Here is a 12,451-nt window from a genome sequence, read left to right on the forward strand (position 1 = left end):
TGAATCACCAAAGGAACAACTTCCCAGAAATCAATAACACAACAAATCAAACACAAAATGTTACTTAACCTATAATTTCTGCATACACAAATGGGTTCACAGGCAGAAACTAAATTAACCAAAGCAAAGCAGGTTTTACATACATCAGAACAGACAAGTGAGACCTCTCAAAAATAATATGACCAACCCAACCAAAATCTCACCATCTACTAAACTAGCAACACTCGTGCCGAAGCTACAATGAACCCGAATTCAGAAAGCCGGCCACCAAATATAGCACGATTGCAAGTACGGAAAAGGTTAACGGATTCACCAGCGAGCAAGCATCTGATGCGCCTCCTATTGGGCCACCCATAGGTGCTAATCCGGGGAGTGTCCCGGTATTAGGTATGATTGTAGACTTCGGGGTTGAACCAGAACCGGCTGACTCAGGCCCAGGTGCTGGTGCTGGACTGAACGTTGAATCCTTACTCACTGTAGTAGGCGGAGCTATGACAGACGGAAATTGTTGTGGTCCTGCATCAGTTAGAACAATGCAAAAACCGGATCAACATATTAAGATGTAAAAAGAAAAACTTTAGCTTCTCAACTCATAAACTCCGTCGTGCTAATTGACTTCCAGACACACAAATGACGTGTTGTATGAATTCATCGATGACTACGAAGATGATCTTTGTAAACACCATTATCTTATAAGCCAGGTCAATATGAATGATATTAAAGGCCGGGACTACATAAGATGTAAAAAGGAAAAAAATTCGAGTAGCTTTTCAGCTCATAAACTCGGTCTTGCTAACTTTCGGACAAGAAAATGAAGTGTTATATAAAGAAATTCATCGATAACTATGAAGATGATATTTGTAAACACCATTATCTTATAAGCCGGATCAATATGAATAATATTAAAGGGCGAAACTTTATGAGATGTGAAAAGAAAAACTTTTTGACTAGTTTCTCAACAACTCATAAACTCGGTCATGCTAACGGACTTTCGGACACGCAAATGAAGTGTTATACAATGAAAGTCATCTATGACTATGAAGCTGATCTTATAAGCTTTAAAGCTAATGTAACCAATAGTAATATTCGGATATTCATCAAAATTTTACCTGGACATGTAGGTCGAAGTGATGTGGACAACCTGCGCCGGAGATTGAACACAAACCATTCAGTCACGAGGATATTACTCGATACATAATCTAACATAATGTTAAACAAACTATAAAGAAATAGCAGAACAAAGAAGATATGGCGTACTCGGTGACAATGCTGCCATTGACATATCCACCATAATTACAAGAAGTAACCTTACACCCAGCACTACTCCGTTGCCATGTGACATTCCCAAGCATAAGATTAGTATTTTTACACTGCATGCTCGAACAAGAAACCGCCAACGAAGCTGGCATGCAGTACAAACTGCAGAATGAACACGGTGGAGAAGATTAATAACTTCACAATTTGCAGAAAAAGTAGACATTAAGTTTAAGGGGGTATATTACACGCCCATGGACCCTCAGCTTAGACCTTATTTTCTTTATGGCCCCTTACCTTCACAGCCGGACATAAAAATCCATGAACTTTGCACTTTACTAACATAAAAGTCAAACCTTTGACTACTCCAATAGTAGGTAACCCTCTATTGTAGAAGTGACCTAGTTTATATTCTAAGAAACTTTAATAGTTGAACTTTTTGGTTTTGAGGTCATTAACTGTTTAGAGGAAGAAAAAGAAACCCTAAAAGTGGTGATTTTGGAAAATCGAAAACGTGGTTACATAGAAAATTTTGGTTATACATGTTTAATTTTTGGACTTTTCCATTTTGAGGTCGTTTATTTTTATAAGGGGCTTTTATGTTAGTAAAGGGCAAAGTTTATGGACTTTTATGTCCGGTTTTGGAGGTAAGAGACAATAAAGAACTTTAATTTTTGGACTTTTCCATTTTGACTTCATCAACAATCATTTTGAGGTCGTTTATTTTTATAAGGTGCATTTATGTTAGTAATGCCCAAAACTTATAGACTTTTATGTCCGATTTTGAAGGTAAGGAACCATAAAGAAAGTAAGGTCTAAATTGAGGAGCCACGGGTGTAATTTACCCTAAGTTTAAGAATGTAAAATGCAAGGGAATAAACAAAAAAGGCAAAGAAAGGTGTATGATTTACTTGAGATTCCCAGGCCCGCAGCTGCATTGCACACAATGACTTGCAGTGATATAGTAGCTCCCATTTCCCACAATCAGGCCATGATCGAAGGCATAACTTGGGAAGTTAGAAGCACAAGCTGCAAAGCAAGGAATATATTCAAAACTCAATCTTTACTCATCCTATTCAATCATAATCTAACAAGGAATCTTTACAGACTGTATTAAACAAAGGCAACAACGTTAAATAACAGAAATGCAGCACGTATTGACAGTAAATTAGAGGTGGCAATTGTGTACACGATTTGACAACAAAACACGAACCAAAAACGAATTCAGCGGAATATTGTTTCACTAAACATGTAATAGATCATGTTTGGGTTAATACCATGTAGACATGTTCGCTTTGGCCCAAATACAACCTATTGGACCTCGCAGCTTTAAATGCATTTACATATATTAGAACACACGCCTTACTAATAACTCTCCATACAATTCCGATGTGTGATTCAGTTTATTCATGCCCCCATTGCCATCCCTTAGAGAGACCTTCTACCCTGACGTCAACCTCTCCAGACCAAGTCGTTACATTTAGGATTTGACTTACTAACTCAAAAATGACACGAATATTTAAAATTATTATTATATTCTATCATGTGTTTACAATAAGAAAATGAAAAAACGAGCAGCGAACTCGACTTGAAACTCCTATTTTCTTATATGTTATCCCTAATAGAGATAGTAAAAATAACTGATTTGTGAACACATTACACGAACCTAACGTGATATTAACACTAATATGATAATTGACAATACACGAACACAACCCACTTACAGGAATTCCCATACCTACACTAAATATTATAAAGGGATAAGGTACCAAAATAAGCCTACTGTTTTTGAGGAAGTATCAATTTAGGCTCCACATACAAAATAACACCAATGTAGGCTTAACGTTTACAAAAAAGTACCAATTTAGGCATCAATAACGGAATGTGACACGCTATTCATATTACTCCGTTAAGTTCTGATTTCTTCTCTCCACTTCCAGTTGGCAGAACGTTACATATTAATATGAATGGCGTGTCACACTCAATTACTCAGGCCTAAATTGGTACTCTTTTATAAACTTTTAAGCATGCATTGGCGTTATTTTGTCCATAGAGTGATACTTTCCCAAAAAACTTGGACCTGTTTTGGTACATTATCCCTGTTATAAAGGTACCGACCTATGTTGCACGGAAACTCTTACTCGTTAGCGTTTTCGCCTTCAGTATCGGTTTTTGTTTCCATTTCCATGCTATATTTTCTTAGAAATAAAGTTTGCCAATGTTCGTTTCGGTTTCAGTTTCGTGCAACATAGGTACCAACTAATAGCCACAAAATACTCCTGCTACTGATATAGAATTGAAAAATCTCAGAACATGAACTCAAATTTACCTGGCAATGGAATAGCAAGAATATCACCAGCTGTAATAGAAGGATTCCCCATAGCATTAACATTCATCAAATCAGTAATAGTAGTGGTATACCTCGAAGCAATCCCAACCAAAGTATCAATCCCTTGCACGACATAAGACAAATAAATTGCAGGCAAAAAATTATCAGTCCCATTAAAACAAGTACACGGCAATGGAACCACAAGGCTTTCCCCAACATCAAGAACAGAAGGATCTTGAATCGAATTAGCCTCCTTAATCTGATCAGCCGACACCAAACCCGAATAAATCGAGTCTGCAATCGAAGACAAAGTATCAGAAGGCCGTGTTTTATAATGTGTAGACACAGACTTTCGAATTCCATCAACGCAAGAACACACTATTGGGATCTTAAGGAAAAGCTGAGAAGGAAGAATGCGGTTTTCAATATCTGGGTAAGAGATATCAATGGAGTTAGCAGTGAGGAGAGCTATGGGATCAATTTGAAAAAGAGAAGCTACTTCAGAGACTTTGAGATCGGTGTAGAGTGTGTAGCCGAGGAGAGCGCTGCAGGAATCGTTGTTCGAACATGGTTCGATTGTGGATTTTGAATTCACTATAGCTACTACATTGATGAAAATCAAAAACAGGGGTAAAGATTTAGGGGTTTGCATATTTGGGGGTTTAGGGTTTTAGGGTTTGGATTAGTGCTATGCCCTAAACCCAGAATGAGAACCTACAAAATACAGTAGAATGAGGTTTGTTTAGTGAGAGAAGAGTGGGTTTGTAAATTTCGGTGGTTTTGTTTGAGGGGAATTTGAGGATTTGGTTTCTTTCTTCTTCTTTTTGCCGTTAATGGCGTCCAGCGAGAAAGAGTAAAGAGTGGATTTTTAATTTTTGAATGGGGGAAAGGAAAGGAGGTGAAGGAGGAGACAAATGTAGTACAGAGAGTGAGCTGACACTAGTCAGTTCTCGATTCCAGAGTTTCAGACAAAATTATTCATTGGACTATTTTGTCCTTCACTTATTTGAAACGAAATTTGCGAAGAAGTAACCGCGACGTTGACCGCCGTCAACATTCCCTTTTTTTTTTATGAAATACTAATAATTTGTTGGAGAAAAAAAGAGAGATAAAATAGTAATTTTACATTGATGTTATTATTTATCACTTCAGACTAAGGGTTAAACCCCTAAATAGGGTTAATTTGAGAAAATAATTCTCCATTTAGGGTTTCAAAAAAAAAATTCTCCATTTAGAAAGAGTTAAGAATTATTTCCTCATTAGTGAAAACACCCGTGTAATGCATGGGATTGGGAATTTATTATAATTTTCCAAGTAAAATAAGAAAACTACATAATTTTTATTAAAAATTATAGTAAAAAATAAAATTCAAATTCATTTATAAAATTTACAAACTAAAAAAATTGCAATCCATAAATTTTATAAATCATTTTTTACAGAAAATTTATATTGATAATTTATAACAATTATTTAAAATATTAATATATAATTTGAATATAATAAATCTAATTTAACTTTCAACAATCTTTAATTTTAAAATATTAATTAACAATGCATATCTCAAATAATATCAATTAAAAAATCAAATAAAACTGGGAGTATTTCAAATGATAGCTGTTTTATAGCTTTTCCAACCAAATGTTTAATATGTAAATATTTTTAAATTTATTAGTATATTTGTAAACTAATCGTAAAATAAATTTAAATAAAATTATTAAAATTAATGGTATAGTTGGCCTTGTTTGATAAAAAAAAAAAAAACTACTTAAACCAACAAGTTAAACCCTTAATTAATATAAATGTGTTTGATAAATATTTTTTTTTGTTGACTACTTAATTTATTCAATTCAGTTAATATTTCACTTAATTGGATAAGTAATTTTTTTTGACTTATTTTTATTACTTAACACGCTCAGTTAGAGCTTTTAATTTATTTATTTTTTGATTGACGTTTATACCCTTAAATTGCCAGGAGATTTAGACAGATTTTATGGAATAAGTAGTCATCAACGTCTCTTTTTCTTCTTTCTTCAAACAAATTCCTTCTTTCCTTTTATCTCTGCAACAAAATTCCATTTTTTCTTCCCTCATTTCACGTGATTTTCCCATCTCTCTACTTGATTTGCAATCAACCTATAATCTATTTTTCAGATTTTAAAAACGAAAAACAATGGAAGTTTTCAAAAAAAGTTCAAAGTTGATAAAATCGTGGCTCTTCAAAATTCAGCTATTTATATATGAAAAGAGAGTGAAAAGACCGATACTGCTTCAATTTACCATATTTGACGATACCTTTGTTTCTCCTATTTCTTTCTTTCTCATATTGCTTTCTGTGATCTGATCCCGTTGAAGGTACGCATTATTTATTCAGCTATTTATATTCTGTTTGATTTATTTAATTGTTCTGGTCTGTGTTTTTTTTCTTTACAATAATTTAGCTATACTGTACTAGGTCTGATAAAATCCCACAGAGAAATATATATAAAATTTGTCATAGAATAGGTTCATTTAAAATCAAATATTGATATGCCAAATACTTTTTATTCTAAATTCCAGATTCTCTAAGCATGTTTCAACATGGTGTAATCTTAAATATGCAAGCTATGGCAATTTATATACATATTTCTTCCTGAGATTTTATGAATCATACTTTAAATGAACCTATTCTATAATTAGTTATATAACTTGCCATAGTATATAGTAGTATATATATAATTAACTAGAATAGGTTCAAAGATTGATATGCCATAGAATTTGTTCGTTTTTCTAGACTTTAAATATGCACATAACTTGCCATAGAATAGGTTAATTAAATCTTAATTATTATTGAATCATTAGTTAATTATGTATTTTATAAAAAGGAAAGTTGTGGTAGTGGGTTTTTTGTAAACTAATTACAATATACTAGAATAAACAAGTTAAAGACAATAAAAAAAATATCAACTTTGAATACTATTTGTATGAACAAATTAATTAGCCTAAAAATTTAGTTTAATAGCTAAAATTTAATAGCGTATTTGCTTTTATTTCCTTTTATCTTTGTGGTCTATTTCCTTTTATTTTTGTGGTCTATGGTGGAAGTGGCTTTGCATCAGTATTAGAGGTTATGAGTTGAAAGTTCATTTGTAATTCATTGATTCAATATGGTTAGTTTTTCCTTGAATGCATATATGACATCTAATGATAATACTAAAGCTAATTGAAAAGATCCCAAATTAGTCAAATTTTTTATTGATTTATGCAGTGAACAAGTGAATCAACTTGGGCAGCAAGGTAGTATAGCTTGAAGAAAGAATCTTGGGATAAAATAATTAGATCGTTTGAAGAAAAACAAAACATGAAATTAAATCAGAAACAACTAAAGAATGAATGGAACTATTTGAAGCAAAAGCACAACGTATGGTCTAATTTATTAGGAAAAAGTGGACATGGATATGATCCCGTAACAAATACTGTTAATTAGAGCGCTGAAGAATGGGATGAGTACCTAAAGGTAATTTATAATTATCCTTTCATTAATATTTAAGTTTTTAACAAAAAAAAAATTAACAATATGTCATCATGTTACAGAGAGTTCCCGAAGCAAAACAATTTCGTTATGTTGGATTGCAGTATGCTGATGAGATGAAATCATTGTTTGATGGTATAAGTGCAACTGGAAAGGAAGGATGGGGTCCTTCTAAAGATACTATGCCCTTTAAAGATTTTATGGAATCTATATTTGTAAATGGATCATGATCTTCTTCATTCACCAATCTATCAAATTTTGGAGATTTAAAATCACCTATTGATCTTGATGTGGATAATTCCAATGCAAATGTAGTTAATGATGATAAACCGAAGAAACGTGAAAAACACCAAAAAAAAATAAGACTGACATAATTGATGATCAATTGATGGCAATTCTTCAAACACTAGGGGAGACGAATAATGGACCTAGTATAGAGCAATGCAATCAAGTATTGGATGGGATGATTATGTTAACAATGATCGATCTGTTATATGTTGCTGCATGTAGTATTTTTTGTGAAAACAATACATATCGAGAGCAGTGGATGATGTTTGCTCAAAAGCCCGAAGAAGTTAGGATCAATTGGATCAAAATGAATGCTAAAAAATTAGGATTACTTTGAAATATTTGATATCTTCTATTTTTAAGTTCCAATCTAGTTTTTGTGTTACTTTTGAATTAGAAAAGTTTATGAATAAATTATTATTAGTATTATATTGAATATCATTTTATTTATTATATGGCTTGATATTAACTTCTGTACTTTTATTGTATATATATATATTAATATTATTTTATCCAAATTTGTGACAGTATGTTGACCGAAAAGCAAAGGAAGAGTTTAAAATTAATTGCAATATTTTTGATAAAGAAGAAATTGGATAGAAAGCGTATTGGGAGAAGGCCAGATACTAATTCATCTCTCAATGGAAGTGGGTATGTCAAAGAAATACTTAATGGAAATGCAGTGCATTGTCAAGAAATGTTAAGAATGAAAAAAGAAGCTTTTATATGCTTGTGTCTTCATTTCAAAACTAAACAATGGTTAAAAGATAGTCGTTATGTCAATGTTGAGGAAAAGATAGCAATGTTTTTAATGACGCTAAGCCAGAATTTTAGTACTCGTGCTGTGAAGCGGAGATTCAACCATTCAACTCAAACTATACATTTCTATTTTCATGAAGTTCTAAAGGCAATGCTATATTTTGCAAAGGAAATGGTTGTGCCTACTACTTTTGACCCTGATTTAGATACAGTGCAGCAGCATCGACGACTTCGACACTGAAACTATGCGTGATCCAACTAATAATTTTCCTTTTCCTCCACCCGGTAATGTTATCAAGTTACATACAATTTCTTTATTACATTTATAAAACTGAAAAATTAAGTAAATATATTCTTATATATATAATTATTATTATTTTTGTAGACAAATATTATTTATACGATGCTGCATACGCAAATACAAGAGGATTTATGGCTCCTTATCGTAATACTCGATATTGGCTTTCAGATTATCGAAATGGTCGGCATCCTAGAACAAAGGAAGAAATGTTTAATCATGCACATGCAAGATTAAGGAATGTGATTGAACGTGCCTTTGGTGTTTTAAAAGCAAGATTTCGTATTTTGAAGAGAATGGCGCCATATCCATATTTGGTGCAGAGAAATATTGTCATTGCATGTGTTGCTATACATAATTATCTTCGTAAAACAAGTGTGACCAATGATTTTTTTGATAGATTTGATGGAGAAGACTTGATTTTTGAAAGATCCACAAATGATGTTTCGCGAAGCATTGAAGGAACAACGCATGGACATACAGATCAAATGTTTATGAGCGGTCTACGAGATCAAATTTCTAATCAATTGTTTAATGCTTGAATTTTTTTTTTCAATTTTTTTTAAGAATTTATAATGTTTGTTTGTGTTTTTGTATTTATTTCCTTTAAATTAACTGAAACTATATAAAAGGGTAAAATTGTCTTATTTATAGTTTTGTAAATTTTTGTTAAGCCCAAAATATACCTAAAATATTATATATAAATACATTAAATTTACATTGAAATCATGCTAATTATATTCATTTAGAATACTTTTACGTCTTTATATGCTTCTTTGATGCAAGGTACTTAATTATTTGGTTAAATCCAAATAGGAGCTAAAACGGCTAAAACGAGGGAAAAACCTAAGTTACGTGCCAAAAATACGTATTAATCAGAAGACCGACTCAAGGAGACAAGAAGCAGCCGAGAGACGGGGGAGAACACCCCTATCGCGACTGAGATTCTCAAAATCTCAGTCGGGACACGCTAACACCAGTCACCAAAAAGATCGAAATTTTCAGCCTTTTTTCGTGCCCCCTATCGCGACTGAGATTCTCAGAATCTCAGTTGAGACAGCGAAGAATCCTGCACAGCTTTCACATGTCAGAAATCCAAAAAATGCGTCTGTTCGTTTGGATAAAAGCGACCCTTCACCAGCGGACACGGCCCTTCAATTACAACCATTCACCAACTATAAATAAGTGATTCATTTCAGAAATCAGAGTTGGAAAAAAGTTGGAGAAATTATAGTTTAGAGAGTTGTTATTATGTTCTGATTCAGAAAAGAGTTAGGCGTTTAGATTACATTTCTGTAAAAACAAACTTGGTGTACACAAGTTGTTCTTAGATTAGTTATAAACACAGTAGTGATTAGTTTAGTTTTAAAGATTGTTCAGAGACAAGTTTTCATTCTGGTAGTGGACCTAGCGGTCTCTATTCCGAAGATTCAACGAGAAGAACTAACGGCTGAAGCGCAAAAGGGTCTGACAAACCTACGAAGTTTGAGGGAAAGATTGACAACCCGGATCTCAAAGTTTTCATCAAAATGCTATCCATGTTTCTTCCTCTCTCTTAACTTGTGAAGATTCACAATTCATTAATAATACATTTATATTATTCAATATATTCTTCCTGTTGTTATTTTGATGTTATTCTGACAATATGATTTTCAAAGTAATAAACTGGTGTTTTCATTAAAACATTTTATACAATTATATATTTACAAAGAAACTTTGTTGAACACTTGAAAGAATTAGTTTTTATGGATGATATGATCGTTAGCGCGGCTTATCGGATATAAAATACCAATTTGATTAAGGTAGAAATCTGCTCCGATCCAGAGAGATTTCTACGGTTCAAAGCCATTTAATTGCATAAATTCTTGTATTATTCCATGTTCATAATCTTACCAAAGTTATAGTTGCTTTCTTCGCGTAATGTGAATAAGTTTCATACATGTTTCTATTTCATGAAAGCTTCTGGCTTGTGATTAATTCTCAAGACAGAATTGTACTCTAAGTTAATATAACATTCTCATCTAATCATAATTAATCCAAACCAATACAATTAATTAAACGATTTTCTTAAAGTTAAACCTAAAGACGTGAATAAAACTGAATTAAAATGAGTTTTAGTTAAAAAGCGTTCCTTGTGGGTTCGATATCTTTTATTACTACAAGCGTATACCGTGCACTTGCGGAAATCGCTCAACAAGTTTTTGGCGCCGTTGCCGGGGAACGCCAAAATTTTTAACAAAAATTTAGATTTTTCGTGTTTTATTTCGAATCTAGGTTTATATATACTTATTTTAATTTTTGTAATTTATTAATTTTCAGTTACTAACATATTTATTTTTTCAAATTATGTTTTGAAGGTAGTTTCGGTTCGTGTACGATTTCAGGTTCATGCGCAGTTCTCGAAGTTCAGGCATTGCACCAAACCCATTAGACCCATAAATTGAAAAAACCATTAAAAAGAATAAGAAAAACAAGAAAAACAAAAACAAAACTCCATTAAAGACAAATACCGAGCCAGATATTATGGCAGACCCACCAACACTTATGGATTACGCTAGGTCAGGGGTGGCCGGTGTAACCAATAGTATCGTTAGACCCAGAATTACGGCAAACCAATTTGAAATTAAGCCAGCATTGCTTAATATGTTGTAAAATAATGTAACATTTTACGGGTTACCTAACGAAAATCCTAACACTCATTTGACAAATTTCCTTGAAATTTGTGACACTTTTAAAATCCCAGATGTGACTGCCGAAGCAATCAAACTTCGCCTTTTTCCTTTCACTTTGAAGGATAGAGCCAAAGAGTGGTTAACTTCGATGCCAGGCGCAACGTTTGCAACTTGGGAACAATTAGCCCAAGCTTTTTTATCAAAATATTTTCCTTTAGCAAAAACCGCAAGAGTCATAAAAGAGTTAACATCTTTTTCTCAAAATGATAATGAAACTCTTTATAAGACTTGGGAATGTTTTAAAGAACTTCAACGTTTATGCCCACACCACCAATTGCCCGCTGAACTTCTAATGCAAACATTTTATAATGGATTAAATCCTACAACTAGAGGTTCATTAGATGCTATGTCGGGAGGGCTATTTATGAAGAAGACATCAGCCCAAGCAAGAGAACTTTTGGAGGAAATGGCAATCAACAGCAGTATGTGGCCCGCGGAACGTGGACATATACCGGTGGCAAAACCATCATCCTCAACCACATCATCGGTTAAAGGTATAGTGAACCTTGATCCAGTCGCGATGTTACAAGCCCAATTTTCTGCCTTATCGCACAAAATTGATAGGTTTGTGGCACCGTGCGATACCAATGGTAATCCAATCCAAACGGATGTGGATTATGAAAATATGAGTGAGATCGAACAGGTAAATTTTGTCCAAGGGCAAACCAAACTAATAATCCTTATTCTAATACTTATAATTCGGGATGGAGGAATCATCCTAACTTTAACTGGAAAGATAACAACAATAATGCAAATGCTAATCAAAATCGTACCAATAATTATCAAAATCAGTCAAGAGATACGATTAGCACTTTATCTTCTAAAATCGACAAATTTATAGATGCTATCAGTGGAAAAATAAGTAATCACGACGATGGTTTTAAACGGATCGAAAATAAATTCGATCAGCTTATTAAAAACCACTCATCTAGCATCCATAATTTGGAGGTCCAAATTGGTCAACTTGCTAAATCAATTCCATCCCGAAAAGAGGGAAGTCTTCCCAGCCATACGGAAGAAAATCCAAAAGAGCAGGTAAAGGCTATCACTCTTCGTTCAGGGAAAAATTATCTAGGCCCGGAAATGCCCGGAGATTTGACTTTACCAGGAACTGATTTACCAAAATCCAAAGAAGATGTATTAAACACAAAAAGTTCACCAATTGACTCAAGTGCAAAAACTTTTGTACCCAAACCATCTTTCCCGCACAAAGTCCGAAATAAGGACTATGACAAACAACTTTTAACATTTCTGGATAAACTTAAAAATTTGCACATTAATTT

The 12,451-nt window shown here is 33.2% G+C and overlaps 1 protein-coding gene and 1 non-coding gene across 2 annotated transcripts; both read right to left on the minus strand.

The window, feature by feature from the left end:
* On the minus strand, window positions 1-4,531 carry LOC136200941 (lysM domain-containing GPI-anchored protein 1-like). The gene is made up of 5 exons (XM_065991445.1): window positions 3,584-4,531; window positions 2,166-2,283; window positions 1,258-1,419; window positions 1,110-1,141; window positions 1-516 (listed from the first exon to the last, which is right to left on the minus strand). The coding sequence occupies exons 1-5, from the start codon at window positions 4,233-4,235 to the stop codon at window positions 236-238; spliced, it is 1,245 nt and encodes a 414-aa protein (XP_065847517.1). The 5' UTR covers window positions 4,236-4,531; the 3' UTR covers window positions 1-235.
* Window positions 4,532-11,337: 6,806 nt separating this feature from the next.
* LOC136201712 (small nucleolar RNA R71) lies at window positions 11,338-11,444 on the minus strand. Its single transcript, XR_010674054.1, has one exon. It is a non-coding gene; the product is annotated as a small nucleolar RNA R71 (small nucleolar RNA).
* Window positions 11,445-12,451: the final 1,007 nt, after the last annotated feature.

This window comes from Euphorbia lathyris, chromosome 7 (genome assembly GCF_963576675.1).
Source record: "Euphorbia lathyris chromosome 7, ddEupLath1.1, whole genome shotgun sequence".
NCBI lineage: Eukaryota > Viridiplantae > Streptophyta > Magnoliopsida > Malpighiales > Euphorbiaceae > Euphorbia > Euphorbia lathyris.

What these genes read in the sequence shown, in the direction of transcription:
- LOC136200941 (XM_065991445.1), bottom strand. Translation starts at nt 4,235, where the DNA reads ATGCAAACCCCTAAATCTTTACCCCTGTTTTTGATTTTCATCAATGTA. An exon ending in TGCGGGCCTGGGAATCTCAA is followed by an intron (nt 1,420 to 2,165) that starts GTAAATCATACA and finishes TTCATTCTGCAG; the next exon opens with TTTGTACTGCATGCCAGCTT. An exon ending in AATGGCAGCATTGTCACCGA is followed by an intron (nt 1,142 to 1,257) that starts GTACGCCATATC and finishes TCTCCGGCGCAG; the next exon opens with GTTGTCCACATCACTTCGAC.